General features: G+C 38.3%; 1 protein-coding gene across 1 annotated transcript in view; it reads right to left on the bottom strand.

The window, feature by feature from the left end:
* Positions 1-846: 846 nt before the first annotated feature.
* ctnna2 (catenin (cadherin-associated protein), alpha 2) overlaps positions 847-19,098 on the bottom strand; it is a 372,393-nt gene continuing 354,141 nt past the window's right edge. Inside the window, 6 exon segments of the mRNA XM_056771020.1 lie at positions 847-1,776; positions 2,528-2,662; positions 7,176-7,281; positions 7,409-7,590; positions 11,323-11,452; positions 13,821-13,956. Coding sequence (XP_056626998.1) covers positions 1,489-1,776; positions 2,528-2,662; positions 7,176-7,281; positions 7,409-7,590; positions 11,323-11,452; positions 13,821-13,956 — 977 coding nt within the window. The 3' untranslated portion in view covers positions 847-1,488.

Below are 19,098 nucleotides of genomic sequence, written 5' to 3'. Positions count from 1 at the left end.
ATCTATAAATATAAAAATTAATAAACTATATAATCTATATATTTCCTAAATATGTTTACATGTATGTGTATGTGTTTATACAAATAAAATGAATATGCAAAGTACAAGAGATACTATGTTAACACCAACTTTTATTCTGGATGCCATTAATTGTGATTAATTGTTTACCAGCCCTAAATTTAATCAAAATAACAATTAGTCCAAAAACTGAACCCTGCATACATTGAACCCCCCTATAGTAAGTTTTTATGAACTTTTTACTTACATTTGTTAATTGTTTATTGATTAAGCATTACTGTGGCTCAGTGGTTACAGCATGGCACTAGCAATGCCAAGGTCATGGGTTGGATCCCAGAGGATTGCACATAGTCAGAAACAAAAATGTATAATACAATGCAACGTAAATTGCTTTGGATAAAAGCGTCTGCCAAATGTAATTGCTTTAAAAAATCAGTTAAATGTTCTTTTTGATGTTTTACTAATCAATGTTGTTTAAATGAGTTTCTGTTGTGTTTTGACAGACTGAAGCATTGAAACTGACCCTTATGTTTCATCTTGTGAAGTTGGCGGTCAATAACAAACTTTTAATTCGCTTTTCTCCTTTACCACAAATATTTACGGACATACACTGGCAATTTCAGAACACGGCGTGCAGCAAACACAAAACCTGTTTGTTGATGAGATCAGCTTGAAACAAGATCTTACTTGTCAAACATAACAGATAAATTAAATGTGTCAAATAAAGTACATCAGGAACTGGTAAAACACTACCATGTTGAAAACAAACAAACAAAATGATGATAAGGTTGTACATTTTTTTCGTTATGAAAAGACGTAGACTCGACACACAGTTGCAAGGTTTATTAGAGAATCAGGACTATAAAGATATGCAGGATTCTACTAGTTTGAGCAAACCACACAACTAGTCCTTTTCTAAATGTAATACTATAGCCAGCCTGGCTGCCATGGTTAGTGATACAAGGATAAAATTAAAGAAATGCAAAAAACTACTGCCTCAGTTCACCGTATGGATAATCGGGAAGGAAATCGGCTTTAGCTAACATAAGTTATTCCTATTACTATGGGTCATTTTAAATAATAATAAAAATACAAAAATCACTGGGAAGTCAAGCAGCTCCCCTGCCTCGGCGAGGGCTGACACTACTAAACCATAGATTATATTCTTTTATATCTCTGTGTATATATGGCCAGTCAGTGAAAGCACTGTTAATAATAAACACCACATTGTACTGAAGCCCACACTGTAAAAGTCACTCTCCTTCGTGAGTTTCTTTGTTTCTCATTTACAGCGAAATTCGGCTGGAAGAGGACGGACGAACGGCCAAACCCTCCAACTCAAAGATTTTTACTGGGCACATACACACATGTCGCTGCTTGGAACAAGATACAGCTCGGAGAAAGTAAGCCGTAAAGTAGAGAGGATACGAAATCGAGAGGGGCGGAATTCGGGGCGTCTGTGGTGCGGAGTTAAAAGGAGTCCATGGCCTTGAATTCGCTGAGGGCTTGGACAGGGGAGATGTGCTTCTTCTGTGAGCCCCTCCTGACACGGGTCTGGCACTCCTCTGGTTTCTCTCGTTTCACCAGAGGTTTCTTCTCGGGGGCTTTCATACGCCAGGACACCACTGGAGAGTTGACCGCCGCCGTGCCGTACACCTTCTGGTACTTGGTGGAGGCCACGTAGGAGGCTTTGACAGTAAGGACGACGGCGTTCATCAAATTCTTGGCTGCCTGAATGAGGGACGTAGCGCTGTCCAACTGAAGCAGAAGAAACGATGAGGTTACTGAACTGTTAGTCATGAAAGGAATTTGAATGTACTCCTTATTTCATAACGTATACTATTCCTGATTCTTAACAGTCGTAGTTTTTACATTGTTTTCATGTGACCTCATTATACAGCATACATCTCACAGTTGAATCAAAGTTATATCAAATAATGAGTAAAGAAAGATATGCTTTTGCCTTTGTATCAAGATGTTGTTTTTTTATTGTGCATTTGTGACACCAGGAGTGGAAGGTCAGGTCGAGTGCATTGTATCGTGGGATACACCATCCCAAGCAGTGTGTAATTTGGATACTGTGCATTAGAGTTCACATGGTCTTGATCTTGGGACTCTTCCAGATCAAACAAACATGACATTAATATGAATCTGGAAGGGTCTGGTCTTGACTTCAACTTTGCTGTGCACTGTATGAATACCACATCCTGCAAATGTCACATGGTAATGCATTATTTCAAACATATTCTTTGTTTTATACTTTAGGGAAATAAATGCATTCCAACTAGTAGTCAGTGCACCACTGATGAAACCTCACGGGGTATTCAAATCCGAACCTGGAGACCACCTTACTGCAGAATTTAGTTCCAACAATTGTATGTTCAAGCAAACCTTTATGTAGGTGTAGGCTTATGTAGGTGTGTTTGATTTGAGTCTGGATTTGAGCCGCACTGCTCTACATAATCCATCGCAGCGGTCATACAATACAAATACATGAAGCGAAACGTACCCCTGAAACGATGAGTTCTCCTCCTAGGTTCTGAACCTCAGCTTTGACCTTGCTGCAGATGTTGAGTTGGTGGCAGTAGAGTGCGATTCTCTGGAGGTAAGCCAAGAGGTCCTGTTTGCAGGCTGAGTCGGGGCACTAAAGAAGATGGAAGACATGGCAGAGGCTTAACCTTTGAATATGCAGAGCAAATATATGATGAGGGGGTGAAGTTATCAACAGGATGATTACTGAAGATGAAGTTTGTGCCACCGGCAGGATGACTCAGAGTATGTCATCATCAAATATTGGCTGAAGTGTGTGGCTGTGGCGTTAGTCATCTTTAATAAATCCCCTGCTTTCACCACCATCATTTATATCCTTTATAGGGACACTGTGCACATAAATATGATGCGCGACGTTAAATTAATGTCGGGTAGCCGACTCAATTTGTAAATACTTTTCGTCCCTGAGGGTTAGCAGAAGCAGTTTAAAATAGACACCGGCACATGGGACTGTAAATCAAAACTTTATTAATTTCCTGGAAGTGATTTTAATCTAGTGGCGTTACATTAAATGTTGTAGTTGGGGGAGGGGCACAACGGGTTTGTGATGTCATGAAACGATGACTGTTTATCATGTGAATATTAAATTAACATCCACCTGTTAGACCAAGTAGCCTTGAAATGAATATTCATGAGCTGAGCCTTGAAAAAAGTAGGATTGGTAAAATCGCCAAGTATCAGATCAGCTTAGTTATTTTCTTCGTACAGGAAGTCACGATTTACTTTCATATTGTGATTTATTGTTTTTTTACTGAAAAAATTAGTAATTACAAAAACATTATATTTCAAACGAACTTTAAAATATCAGTACAATGAAAGGTTGGGTAAGAAAATATAGAAACACATATCCTTATACTTAAATCTTTAAAGCGAAGTGATGTTGTCAAAACATTGGTTAGGTGTTTTTCTACTTTTCTAATATACAGTGGGTTTAATCTTTCAAATGCATTACATATTTTAACATGAGCCACCCAAAAGTTTAGCTGTCCGACATCTCTTGAGTTTCATTTTCAGCGCCGCGTTCAAAACTACGGATGAGCACCTCCTGTTTAACATTTTACAACAACCTTTTCCTCCTTGCTTCATTTTAAATCCTCCAATTTTAGACATGCAGCACCTTGCCTGCTGAGACAAGATTACCACTACATCCTCATTCTGCTAACGCCGAGGTTACAGTAACTCTATGCAAAGTCACTAAGTAATAACTTCTACCAGAAGTTGTAGTCTACATTTTTTTCCTCCCCTAGCTTCCCATGAACTTTGAGTGAAAAAGACTGATGAGACATTTAATAACTGTTGAGGCTGCTTTATCTTTGACACGGCTGAGTGGCTATAACATCCTTAGCGTTTGGGGCTAGAGTGTCTCTCCGCAGGAGGCGACCTCGTACTGCGCCGGGGAGCTACGAGGGGAAAATGGAGAACGACAGAAGGAAATCGTGTGAAAAGAGAGCTATATATTCTCACCTCTGGGGAGGGGGCATGACGGGCCCAGTAGTATTGGGTCAACTATACAGAGTGGTATAGAGAGTGTTTTCCGGTGAGCCTCAACTTAACTATTGTCTGCTTTGACAAGTCTGCAGCTATTACACATGGTAGCGACTTGTATGTGAACTGAAGGAGTAGTTCACATAAAGATGAAAATCTTCTAAAAATTTACTGTATTTACCCTTATGCAATTCTGGATGTATATGACTTCCTTTCTTTAGTTGAACAAACCAATATTTTTTAAATTAAAGGTCCAATTCCCCGCGATCCCATATTTCAACCTTTAGTTAGGGTGTAATGTAGCTGTTAGAGCATAAATAATACCTGCAATATGATAAAGCTCAAAGTTCAGTCCCAAGCGAGATATTGTCTATAACAGAATTTGCTTTTCAAGGACATCAGAGAACGGCTGGCTTCCGGGCTACAGCCCTCTACCTCCCGGGTACATGATGTCACTATTCCGAGTGTTTTCAATTACTTCCGCCCACAGGAGTATGCCAAAATAGGGGCGAGGCCTTCCTTATAGAAGAGGAAGAGCCACTGGAGTAGTGTTTGGTTATCAGAGATTGTAAACATTTGACTGAGCTACGTGCTAAACAACTTTCACTTTAATCAAAGTCCTACAGCTGGTAATAAGAATTCAGCGACACACATTCTAAAATAACAAACGGTCAAATAACAGCTTCATGACTTTAACATCGTTCTGTGTAATACACTAATGTTGTGTGTGTGTGTGCGCATACCTCTTAAACACTTCTATGAAACGTCCACTGAAGTCATGCTTGCAAATGTGTCCTGGTCAATCTGCTTGTTTTTTTATCCAACTTAGATCCAATAAATAAGGCAAAACTAACGCTTCTGTTATTAGTGTTTATTAATATAACTTTGCCATAGGGGAAAAATTGCGATCTCTAGCAAAGATTGCGGTGAAACAGAAGCTCACTAATATGTTTTGGGTGGGTCATCTTCACACACACACTCTAAGCAGGGAACCAATCACGACAGACCGGGTCTGTTTTTTAGAAATCAGAGTGTTTCGGAAGGAGCGACTTTATAAGAAGTCCAGTCAGAAGAGGGACAGCGATGATCAATAGACTTGAAATATGTGAAATATAAAGTATTTTTTGGAATTAGAAACATTAACATCCACTGTTAAACACCACAAAAACATAATCGAAGCCTCAAAAACAGCAAAAGAATGGCTCCTTTAAAATGCCATCATGCTATCTTATATGGGATCTAAAATGGTGATCCATTAAAACACACATCCATCCATCATACACGTAATCTAGTGGATTAATAGATTGCCTTCGAAGCAAAACGCTAGGATTGTGATAGAGACCTTAAAGAGATGTTTGATAAGTTAAACTTTTCCTATTTCCCATGAAATATTCCTTTATGTACATCAAACTGCGGTGTAAAGGAAGCCTTTTGTTTAAACATGGGCTTTTTGATTATTAAGAACACCTCCTACTCTGAGATTCTCTCTGAAATGAACATGACCCCTTGACGAGTCCTGAAAACCGCAGATGGTTACATGTAAATACTCCGCTAGTGAGAAAAAAGTTTGATAAGGGACGAGGCAAGCCACCTGTTCAGACTAACCAACAAACAATGTGTGCGATATTTGGCAGCGGACAGGATATATCGGCGTTGTGAGTGGAACACGTTGGCCTGAGGGTAAGGGTTTTCGTTTTGAAAGCAGTAACTGCCAGGGCATCTCTGGTGCGCTCAAACACTCATATTACACCCTGATCAGCATTGTGATCGGGTTTCCCCTCACAGTTTCTCTTTATCTAGGGGAAAAGAAATACCGCTTGAGAACATCTAAAACAACACGAGTCTTGTCCAGTGGTGACACAGCAGGTTTCAGGCGTCTTGTTGTTACAATCTTGATTGCTCTGCCAACATTTAGGTCAAAAACCAGGGTCAATCCTGTTACAGTATGCATTTATGACGACATGTTAGTGTCACTTAAAAAATTTAAATAGTTATAAAGTAGTTGAATAAATCTAGGAGGTAACACTTTACAATAAAGTTGTATGTGTTAACAGTAATGCAACAACAATTTAGTTTTGCAGCATTTATTAAGCTTGTTTATGTCAGTTAAAGTCAATACAATTGTTTGTGTTGGTTCATGGTGCATTTACTATTGTTAAATGTTGCAATGTTTGTTCTTGTTACTTAATGCGATGTTAACAAATACATCTTTATTATAAAGTGTAATGTAATGTAACATCACTCCATCCAGGGTGTATCCTGCCTTGATGCCCGATGACTCCTGAGATAGGCACAGGCTCCCCGTGACCCGAGGTAGTTCGGATAAGCCGTAGAAAATGGATGGATGGTAATGTAACATAATCATGTAATGTTTGGAAAAATAATCTCATAATAACCTTTTACAAACATAAAGTTGTACTAATATAAAATAGAAGTTACATTATTTTGAGAACCAAGTTAAAAGTTATTGCTTAACCGCTGCAATCGCTGTCCAAAATGCAAATAAAAATGTATTAATGATTCATTCTTCTGAAAAGTACTTCTTAAATATAATTGAATAAAAAATTATTCATTGAATTATATAATTGAATTATTCACCAAAACCCAAAAGGTGTTCCTGAGTTTATTAAATGCAAACTCATTCATGCAAACTCATTCATGCACTCAGTTAGTGCGATAAGTTTCAATCACAATTTGATTATTTACACAAGGGCAAGAAAATGCTTTTAACGTTACCTAGCAGGATAGAAATAAAAAGCTTTAATTAGTAATTGCTTTGTGATGCTGACAGTAAGCTTAGATGACATGTCAACATGACGTGTGGAATGAAAAGGATAAGAAAACGCATACTATCGAGCTGTCATCAATACATCATGTATACTGATCCGCTATTAGAAGCATAATGCCCTTCACACAAAGACTGTTTCCTACACACATCCTTGGTCTTTCTGTTCTATTACAAGTAGCTGACTGATTGGACATTAAAAAGTGTTGGTGTGCAGGTTCTGAAGAGGGTGCTCATCTCATAATGAATTCCACACCTCATAGGAGCTAATTATGTTAAAGGCAACCCGGGGCTTTGATCTTTTATTTTACTGGAGAAAGAGATGAAAGATTCTGACCTGGTCAGCCACGGCACGTGCAAGCTTGTCCATTCTGGATCCAGCCTCTGCGATCTTCTTTGCAGCATTGATCACATCGGAGGAATTCTTTAGAGGGCCTTTTCCCCTGTCGCAGCACAAAACCAAGATTTTAACTATGTTTGCCGATTTACAACGAGCTGGAATTCACATGCGGCACCAGCTAGAAAAATACAATTCAAGTTTTTCGTATGTCATCATTGACGCAGCCGTACCTGGTGAAGTCAGTCATTTCCATCATGATCATGCACATCTGTTTGGCCAACACGATGATGTCATTTCCGTTGTCGTCCCATTTAGCGACCTCGGCGTCCAGCTTGCTCTTCTCCTGCCTGAAGCTCTCCACCTGCTCTGCGATCTTGGCTTTCTCCTCCTGAGGGAGCTGAGCCATGATGGCCTGCGGAGCAAAATAGATCAATATAACATGTTTTATGTGGCATTGACAGGGATAGCTCACCCAAAAATGGAAATTCTGTCATTTACTGGCTCCAAAGCCCTACGCTGCTGTTTTCCCATATAACACAAATGTGACAGCTTAAGCCAAACGGTTGCAATTTATAATCTCCAAAAATGCTAGAAAAAACACCATTAAAGCATCGTTAATATTTTGTGTTCCAAAGAAAACATGGGCTCCAAATGATACGAGTAAAAAAGAAAAAAAAAAAAAAAAATCCTTTGTTCAGAGGGAAAGTGACATTGTTTAACCCCGCTAAAATGCCTCTGTATAAGGTTCTAAAACGTAACACTTCATCATAAGGCTTTCTGGGACCCCCTGACATGTCATGCTCATAAAAAGAAAATCCATCCTCCGTTCTACCTCCTCTCCTTGTCAAGGAATAAATTCTTTCTCCATAGCGAATCCGAGCAGGTCCAAAAGGGTATTAATCTCCTCTCAAGGTCACAGAAACAGTCAGGACGTAATATTATTTGCGAGATAAATGTATAATTACCTCAGTTCTTACACAGTGAATGAATTATGCATTTGTTCAACATACTGTCAAAGAAGGGAGAACAGATCAGGTCGGGGACAATTCCGCAGTACCGTATAGGCCTACTGTTAAATGTACAGGTCTCTTCTGTAAAAGTCTTTATTTAAAGTTTGTAGTCAAAGATCTGTAATGCCGTAATGTCTGAATACATAAGCTGGGTTTATGCTATTATAGCTAAAGGATGTCGTAACATAAAGGCTAATTAAGAACCAGCAGCTCATTTAAGATTTGTAGCTTTTCGCTTGTTTATTTAACAAGCGATTATCCATAAAAAAAAGAAAAGGAGTTTGGGGAGGAAATGCGATTATAAGATGAAAATGAGTTCTTAAAGCCATGCGCCCCTGGGCCTGACGCGACTGCGGCGAGTCTTATTTTAACAGGGAACTTATTAATGCGCCGTTTTACCACCTGTGCATCATGTCGGACCTGTCAAAACAATTCTCAAAGTAACAGCCAATCAGATTTTAATGTGCCAATGCAGCAGCCAATCAGTTTTAACGGAGTGCTGAGTGGATAATCCCTACACCACCGGATCTAAACTGTAGATGTGGTGCACAGAAAGGTTTAAAGAGGATGGAGAGAATATTTTTTTCTCTTGCTGTCCTTAGAATTCACTTATCCCAAATCTCCCTGGCTCCTAACCGATAACAAGAGAGGGTTGCAGGCAGCTAAGCGCTCCAACGCTGCCAATTCAATCAAAACACACTCACGCCGAACGCTCTGTATGCGTGTACATTGATGGATTAGTAATACCTCAGAAAAGCCTTTTAATTGATATTATTTATTATTATTATTATTGTTAACCTGTTTTGGTGCTAGCAGATTTGTGTTTTCCGTGTGTGCACGTGTATGGGTAAACAAATTCTAGCTCTCTAAATTGATCAAACTTAGTCGCGGGGGGATTTGAGATGAATTAAATGCACCTGCTGATAGTGCTGTTTGTTTTCAAGCATGGTTTGCATCATTTGACCCCCCCGATTCGCTTTGGAAATAATGCAAATCGGGTAATGCAGCAGACACGCCCACGGAATTTGTGCTGGATGCAATTTGCAGTGTACGATTCACAATCTTGTGCGTCGGTTGTGAGTGCTGTGTGGTGGAGGATACAGCAGACTTCCACGATCTGACACCCTCGGAGAGACTGAGTTACTTTCTCGCAATCCAGGTGCTTGACTCTTTAAAATGCTGAGGGGACTCAATTACAAAGCTAGGAAGAAGGATTTCTCCATCATTTGATGAATTACATGTACAAATGGCCTTCTTTTAAATAAAATAATGTTAGCTCAAAGATCGAAAGTGGGTTTGTTTCCCTTTTTTTACCTTGAACGCACTCTGAGTCATTTTGTATAAAAGCGTCTCTTGAATGAATTCTTGTATTTTGCATTTATCGTCTGTGCCAGGCAAATGGGGTTGATCTTTGTAAACAATGCATAATCCAAACGAAGCTTCATTTACATAACAAAAGAACTCTGTTTGTGCTGAAAAAAAGATAATGAAAGTATTCATAGTGCTGTTTAATCGCATCTGAAGTCTGTAATGCACAATTTATGCACAACTTAAAGTGCATTCAAGCTATACATGTTCTCAGCATGTGTGACACCCTGGGAACCGAACCTGTGACCTTGGCGTAAACCTCACCATGCTCTACCTGTTGAGCTAAAGAGAAAAAACTTAATTACACACACATTTAATGTGCGTAACCTTGATGTAATATTCTGATGTAATGTTCAGCACAGACACAAGGGTCCAAAGGAGATTCACGAGTCATTTGGTTGTTTATATGCTATATTTGGGTTGTTTTGTAGCAAACACCCCATTCTTTCCTCTCAGTTTTAGTATTATTTTGTTGCCTTCTATTACTGAACAAATGATTGTTTCTTCTCATTCATGTAAGATAATTTCTTCACAAGTTTAATTGGTATCATACAGGGTTATGGTGCCGCTCGTGTGAATGCCAGCAGTACTTCACAGCTACGTACTCATATTTCTCTAATGTCTTCTAAGTAGCCGACTGTGCACTATTCACACATTCTCTAATGTGGGTTAAGCCTTGAACCCCGGTGAGCTCGGCTGTCAAACATTGGCTGACATTCACACTCACTGAGGAAGCCACAGTGTCTCATTTGCAGTCATTCTTCACACTTCAACCGCTGTAAAGTTTCTTCCGAGCTGAAACGATCCATATGTTGATTTGATTCGGGTGGAATTCTGTACATCTGCATGCACACTTCTAATGTACCTTTATCAAATGTTTAAGCTTTTAAAATACAATTTGAATGGTGTGGTTTTGCAGATAATGGGCCATATGCATGTCTGACTACTGCATTTCACAGGAAGAACCCCAAGTCATTTCCGATTGGAGAAATATAAAGCGGAGAGAAATGGAAAAATTTGAACAAATTTAGCAGATGCTGTACATTGTGGCACACAGCAGTGGAATATAGAAGTGCTGTTCTACCATATTTGAAATGATACTTTCATAAGTTAACATTTCGTTAGAACATTCAAATACGCTAGAACAGCACTTCTATATTCCACTGCTGTGTGCCTCAATGTACAGCATCTGCTAAATTTAACTATTTTTTCATTTTTTCATTTCTCTCTGCTTTAAGTCTCTCCAACCGGAAACTGCCTAGGGTTCTTCCTGTGAAACGCAGAAGTCACGCATGCATAGAGCCCATTTAGTTAAAATATGATATTGGAGTTTAAGTTTGGAAGACAAAAAATAATTGACAAACTTTTGACTTTAGCTACTGAAATTTAGCTCTTCAATTACTTCCCCAAGGACAACTAGCCCTAATCTTCCCAGTATTTGTTATTTGTGCACCTTATATATATAAACTGGTAAACATGAACAAGGAATTGATTTTCTCAGCCTTCTCTGGTCATAATTGCCCATCATTTTGAAGTTGACTATAGGCTATATAGTTTTATTAGAGGCTAAATAATATTTCTTTGTTGAAAAATTGAGAGCCATATTACTGTGCATTTACTGACTCTCTTGCTATTCTGAGACTCACTTTACAGTACGTTTTACAATAGGCACACAAAGTGGCGAACGTTTTGTATTGTGTTGAACCTGATGGAAGTGACAGAATGAAAACTGACATGTTGTTCATTGTGATGTGTGAGTCACTCACTCTTGCGCTCTGTCCCGCAATGAGCTGGTCATCTTCTGTCTGGACGCTGGTGCGGCTACGGGCATCATAGTCCTCCTGTTCAAAATCAGAGTCGTCTTCCAGCTCTTCTGGGGTCTAAACAAACAAAACACTCATACTGTTAAAGACCATTTAACAAGACTCAATGATTTCAACCCATGTTGAAGTATTCTGGAATTTCGTGAGATGGCGTTAGAGAGGTAAAAGATATGGGTTGCAGATTTAAATGTACAGTATAATTATTCAGTAGATCCTTTGAAAAACCATGCTGACATGTCACTCATAAAGGGCTGGGAAATGTGACAAAAAAACATGTGTTCACCATCTAAACCCCACTATGAAAAAGGTTAGCTGTTACAGCTATTGTCATGTTTTGCTTCCATTTAAATCTTACATCTTCTTGAAGGCTTGAGTATGTTTTTTGATCGGTCTAATGTCCTCACACGGTCTAGTTCGGGGACAATTTAGGGTGCAAAATGCAACGGAGATCAAATGAACTGTGCAGTGGCCCCCATTGAGACCATAGGAGCCCTGATCAAACATAAAGACACGCCAGATATTAAAACTGTAAAATAAATAATTCACACATCCCATAGTTTGAGTTACAAGTGACTTGCATCATTGTTCTTCAACTCCCTTTTGGGTTTCTTGTGAGCAATAATAAAAGAAGATGCCTCTTAATGTGGGATCAAATGATGTGTGAAGGGGGAAAAGCCTTGGGGTTGTTCGAGTTTACGACACAATCTGTTTTCTTGTATTCTGCCTGCCAGTTGTTTCAACATGAGCCTAACTACTGTAGCTTAAATATCCCCCTTTTGCTTGTGTGTCTCTATCTAATGAGCAAATTGGAGACAGAATAAAACGAAGCGTATCTTGAGAGCAGCCACCGTTCCAGCCACTCCGAGCTACAGTGGCGTAACTTCTCCAGGTACACTATTGATTGAATCAACTGAGTTACAGTGAATTGCAAAATGACAAAATCCTCTCTGTTGCTTGGCTTAATAAAGATCCTGTTAGACAGAGTTTTCAATGTAAACACGAATGCATACTCAACAAACAACAAACAGAGGTGAACATTTGCATATCCAAGGATTTAGGTTTCTTTACCAAGATACACTTTGAAAGTGTGTGGAGGGGTTAATTCCCCTCTACACTGTTAGAGTTGTACGGTTTTTAACGGTAAAATGGCCACCATTTCCTGTTAGCTGAACAGTGGCTGAACATTGACTGTAATAGCTTGCCTGTGAAAAGAATGTTTTAGCACTCCGCCTGAACAATCTTTGTGAGTCATTTTAGAAGGCGGGGTCAAGAGGTGTGCTGGTTTGGGGAATCAATAAATACAATAAGTAGGATTTCTATTTACTATTAACACTCTGTTCCAAACCCTCTAAAAGCTCTGCTTGCCGTTATTTACTGATAACCTACTGTTCTGTATTGTTTGATGCTCTCATGGTGGAAAGTGCATCTTACAAAATAGAAACACTAAATACAAAAACTATTTAAACAGAATTCTAAGTAATTGATTATTATTATTCAGAGTTATAGTTTTTTATTTTGTTTAGTTTTATTAATATTTAGGATTTACTTTTAGATTTGTTTTTATGTTAATTAAAATAATGTTACAGACTGTTGTCATTTTATTATGTATTTGTTTATTCTGTATGTTGTTATACAAGATACATTTTTAAGATAAGATACCATATTTATTGTTTTATTCTAGATTTTGTTTATTATTGTAATTTTAGTGCCTTAAAATAAATGTAAAATTTAAATGTTGCCTCTGAAATAAATGTACATAAGTTTAAGTTTTCCAATAATTGTGAGGCCAATAGTGTATACGATTTTAATAAACATATATGTTTTTTAGTAAACAAACATGACCTTGTTATGATTATTTTTAATCATAGTGGTAGTAGTATTAACACTATAATTAAAGTAATTATGATGATTCATTGTTATATCATAAGTCAAATAAGTAAAACAAATATCATATCAAAAAATAAATATCACCCTGCAAAATAAAATAAATGTAAACATCAATTTGTTCAGAAATACACTAAAAAAGATTTTTGCCTTCAAAAGTTTGAAAGAAACATCTATAAACATATTTCTGTGTTATTATTATTACTTGTAAACATGTCTTTATTGATTATACCTACGGTTGTTCTTTTATTTGTATATCGCTTTGGAAAAAATTCTGCTAAAATAATTAATGAAAATGTAACACATAGCATCATATAAGTTTTGTATCATATATTAGTATCTTTGTTTTACTGTTCTCTATGTGATGTAACTGATAAGATATCCTGACATCATTGTGTGAAAGTGTGATGTTTTCAATGCATTACAGCCATATACTGTATGTGCTGTGGTGGTGTGTTTGTGGTGTTATTTACGACACACAGTGCTAGTAGGGTAAAGCGCAGTAAAAGCCTGGCATGTGCATTTCTCTGATCTGTACTCACCCTTATCATGAGCACTGCTTTCTGATGTCACGCACCCCATCGTAGACGAGGCGAGAGGCGTCGATGAACTCGTTCTCTTCGAATGCCTGCGGAGGGTTAGTGCTAAGAGCCTCGATGGCGACCTCCACCTGCTCAGCAAAGCGAGGCATCACTAAAAACAGAAGGAAATAGAGGATCTAGCTGAGACGGTGGTTGAAAGCATGCGAGAGAGGATGATACACACTAAAAACATTTTGCGAAAACGGGATTACACGCATCCCTCAAAAGCTAGACTTCCCCTCGGGTGTCAAACGTATCCGAGTGAAAACATGAGAGGTGAGAAAAATGGAGTCTGCACGATCCTTAGAAGCAAAGTGTGGAAATTCAGGCAGCCGCATCTCTTTCTGAGGTCTCCATCCTGTCAGTCAGGCCCAAGGACACGGGATCGGAGAAAATCTCACCCTGAAATAATGTGCATGGGGTTTCCGGCTCCTGCCAATTAACTACTTCACCTCGCTGAGAACACATGACCGACAGTGAGACATGGCACAGGGACTCGAGGAATTTTTGACATCTTCTCAGCCCGAGCAGGATGACGAAAAAATTATCTGTCATGGCGCCCAGCAATAAAGCTGTTTTTCTGCTGGACACAGCATTGTACTTGCTATAAGAGTTTGTGTTTAACAGAAATACAGTATATCTTTATTCGTGTTAGAGACCGTTTTTCGAATACAGACAAATATATTGTTATTTGCCCGTTATGACATTTTATTTACCCCTGTTAGTCACTTAAATTCCACCTTATTCTTCTTTTGTGTTTTGTGAAAGAAAAAGTCAACAGGGTTAAGTATAACATGGGGGAAAATTATTATTTTTGTCTGAGATTTCTCCTAAAATACTAAGTTCCTAATTCATAAACACACTGTGCATTTAATACCAAAGCCATTTATGGCAAAACATACATTTTTTGGTTTGTCATTTTCAGCTCATGAATGCTATGCAGACAACAATAAAGCATTTTTGAAAACATATTTAAAGTGGAAAAATTTGCAACAACATTCAGTTAATAGAAAACTAAATGTCACAAGACAACACTTGAACAATATTAACAAATTACCTCACCCGAAACTGTCTCGATAAAGTCATGCTTTTTGTTGAAGTCCTAAAGACAGCTGGAGTTATATGTCTGAGAGGGCTGTCGAGTATGAACACTGTTGACAGACATTAATTGAGTTCAGTAAAAGGTGACATTAGTTTGATCTGTTTTCATAATGAGCCGTATTTCAGTGTTTACACTTATCAAATCGAATATGTTCGGACCACTTCTGAATGAAGACTTTTAAGTAAATTGAATTTCGGTGAAATGTCAATACGAAATGTTAATAGCATTTAAGAGCTCTGACAACCCTATTATAAATGTTCAGCTTGAACCAAGATGACACCTGTGCTAAAATAGCTTTGTTACTTTAAATGATTTAATGTCTGTAGTCGGATTGTATTTAACCGGTGCTGGTGTCCTTTGCGGTCCGCGGCCCACTGACTCATGCTCAACCTTCGAACCCGACCACAGAGCGACCCGCCTGCCCACTCGTCGAGAAACCGACGGAGCACATCAAGAGGTATACTATCCAAAGAGGAGAAGTCACCCGGTGTTTCCATGGCAATGTCGCCAGTGGAGTGAAACCATAGCCCGACGCTGGCATTAGCTCTCGCTCATATCAACGTCCAAGTCCACTTGGTGGATGATGAAAAAAGATGGACGCAGTTAAAAGCCCGAAGCAGCGTATTTGAGATCGTATTAAACCCCCGGGCGAGCTCTAAAGTGATGCTGTTGAAATATTCAACAAATGTATCGAGGAGAGGAAGGATTTTAGGTTGTTAAAATCAAGTAGGATAGTATGACCTGAGATGCACTGCTCCACGGAGAAATTCTATGTTGAGGTCATTCTGTGACAAGAAAATTCCACAATGTTCTTTTCATCAAACGCAATCAAAGGCCGCCTTTAATGATAGTGGGATGTCTAACAGTCTTGTGATATCTCACGATGGTTGATTACAGGCATCTGATCCACTTGAAAAGCAAAAACTGCAGTACACAAGCATCATCTCATTGCCGTTTCAAATGGACGCGTACAGCCCAAGGAGTGGCTTAATGCTGAAAAGGTTGGATTTAAATGTGAAACGAACACTTAAAAAAAGAAAATTATGCAAAGATTTTAAAAAGGTGCAGTAACATGCCTTTATTTTATTTCCATTCGTCTTTCTAACCCTGTCTTGCTTTAACACATATTTAATTCATTTTAATCCAGTTATTGGAGAGGCGTAAAATGAGCTTTGGGGAATATTGCTGTGACTTTTAAATAGAAATATTTAAATGTTCTCCAAGCCATTAATGAGTAAAGTTGCAGCTGGCGAAGAGCAATTTAAACTCGAGACCAGTGAGAAAGGATGAAAGGGGGCAATGAAAATCATGTCGGAAGGGATTATTCTCTTAAAGTGTTGAACTTCAAACAAAGTGAGCAGCAGATCTGTACTAAGGGGCTTTAAATGGTAATTCTGAAAAAAAACATTTAAAATGAATGTACAGTGTTGAGTTGAATTATATAAAAACGATGTGGTCCTCACAATATAGCCCGCTGAATAAATAACAATGAAATTCTGAAAATTCCTTTTATTGTCAGATAAGTGAAACGCTTAACATGAATAACAAAAGGTTGCCATGTTTGCATTTGATTAATGCAAAGTTAATGTTTGAGGCACACATATTGTGTCCAAACATATTTTGAGGTCTATATAAACTTGCATTATATACACATTTTGTGTCACAGTTTAGCATGATAGAAACCTTATGCAAACCATCACATTAACTTTAAGGGTTTATATTATAAACCATTGCAACCATTACAAAATTGTTGTACTGTGTTTTGGACAAAATTTCAATAGAATTTAATGGCATTCTATTGGTTCCCATCTTCCAAATGACATTCCATCAATAGAATCCATCACATTCCAGTAGACACAGTAATACTGTAGAGCCAATACATCCAGTACAATTCCCAACCATTAAATCCATCAAAAAAATGTTTAAAGGAAGTGATGATGTCTAGTTTAAACCATCCAACTCATGTTCGTAACTGCAAGAATGGCTCCTTATTCATTCTATATCTTCCGCTCTCTGTACGTGTTTCGTCAAGACTCATTACCTGCAGAAGCGAATGGGTCATAGGGCACGATTAAAAACATTACCTTTCTTACTTTATTAACATGTTAAATTGACTGCTTATACAAAAGATACTCCGGCGAGGTTTTGGTTTAGGTGGCTAAGGTCAGACTAGCCTAATGGGCTTAAAATGAAATCCTTTAAGACATTCCTAACGCTAATAAGTTTCACAGCATGCAAAACGCTGCAAATTATATGAAACGGAGACTGATTCCTTTTAAAACAATGAGGTCACTTGTAGTTCGGTTTCATTTACATTTGCCCCCTAGGCTGTTGAATTAGTTAGCGTTCCCCTTTTCTTCTGGCACTGTTTCCTCCTTTTTCTTTTTCGAGAACAAAGCGCCGGAGTTATTGTAACAGGCAGTTGCTGAATAATTCTGTTACATTGTTGTTGTTTCAAATGCTTTCTTTCAACATGCAGGATGTTGTAGCGTGATGTGCTACAGAAAAACATTTTGTAGAGGTCATTTGGAAATCATTGTTTTGGTGCTTGAGCAAACATGGCCTTCAACCTGTCAGTGAAGCACTGTGTGCATGTGTTATATGGATGGTATTGATTTGGTGGCCATATTTCACCTCTGCATGGTCACCCTTTGGCATTATCCCTACTCACTTTGCCATACTCCATGACAGTATTGCTACTGCTGCCTTCTACTTGGCACAATTACCCTATGGCAATATTTCTCATTTTTAATCTATTGGGGGCCTTGGCATAACCTTAATGATGGGATAATTTTTCCGACATGAAGATTAGTTTGGATGGGGGAATGGAGGGAGAGAATAAAGGGCGAAGTCATCACATATTGCCATTAGCCTATTGATTTCCAGGCTCAAGGACAAGAAATCGGTCGTGAGCTCTGGGTGTTGGAGATCCTTCGGTGGTGCGACTTTATGAAGCTGTTGAACTTTTGTTATATTGCTGCTGCGCTGTGCGACAATAGAAAAGACGATACAAAATATTGCACTTTTTGAATTGTATTTTAAGCTATGCAACGGTTTTAAACAGGGACTTTTACATAAAAATGCAAAACTGCTGCCCATCGCTCACTGGAAGATGAGAACATTACATCATCAAGCAGATAAAGTGCTTTACCTCAGCAGTTTTTCCACAATTCACAAGATAATCGTTACTCATACCATCTTGCTCCTGTGGTGATGTTCCTATGATTCTGTTGCAATCTGCGAGCTTAGATGCCTCTTCTTCTCCACTTTTTTTAATTAATGAAGCCAAATGACTACCAAGACGTCTTCATTAAAAACAAACATATTCAAAACATTTTTGGTACACTAATTCTTACAAACTCACAACACTACTCCCGGCCTTAACTCTTTCAAACGGTCCAAATACATTATTGCCTACCTGGTACATCATTTTATATACTGTACTGAGTTTTCAATAATAAATGATCTCGTCAAAATCATGCTTAAATTCTTTATAGTTCAATTCCATCTATACTGTGACACCAGGGCTTTGAAAATTCACAGGGCCTTTATCACCTGGCCCAAGGTGGAACTGTATGTTATCACAGTTTGCCAACTGTTGCCCCTTTGGGTGCCACTAACATCCTAAAACATGAATGAAAGAATGAATATCCCAGCTTCCCATACGAACTGGGTGTGCATTTGTTATGTCCAGAAATGACTGTGCTGTCTATTTGGCATGTGACTTGAGCTGTGAAAAAAGTCTGATTCTTTTCTTATAAATATTTTTCATCATTTTCAGCAGCTTAGTCAGCCTCTTTTAACAAAGGAACATTTCACTGACATTTTAAACAAAAGAATACACCGTACAATATTTATTATTGTTGTAAAATTAACCTTGTTTGTACTAGACACAAATAGCTTGGAACTGTAATTATTTAGGACACGTTTATCCAAAGCAAATTACATTATGCTTATTACAGCAACTTGAAGTTAACACTCTTGCTCAAGGGCCCAATTGGGTTTGTTCCCCTGCTAAAAAAAACTGCTAAAAACTTACATAGACACAGCTTAACTATCCATCCTTTCATTGTTCAGCATCTTTTCAGGCTGGGAGACAATCTGACTTGATTGCTAAACCACCTGAAAAACCACCGCCTGGCTTTTGTTTGC

This window comes from Triplophysa dalaica, chromosome 2, assembly GCF_015846415.1.
Source record: "Triplophysa dalaica isolate WHDGS20190420 chromosome 2, ASM1584641v1, whole genome shotgun sequence".
Taxonomy (NCBI): Eukaryota; Metazoa; Chordata; class Actinopteri; order Cypriniformes; family Nemacheilidae; genus Triplophysa; species Triplophysa dalaica.
Note: the sequence above shows the minus strand (reverse complement) of the source record. Positions and strands in the feature narration are given on the sequence as shown.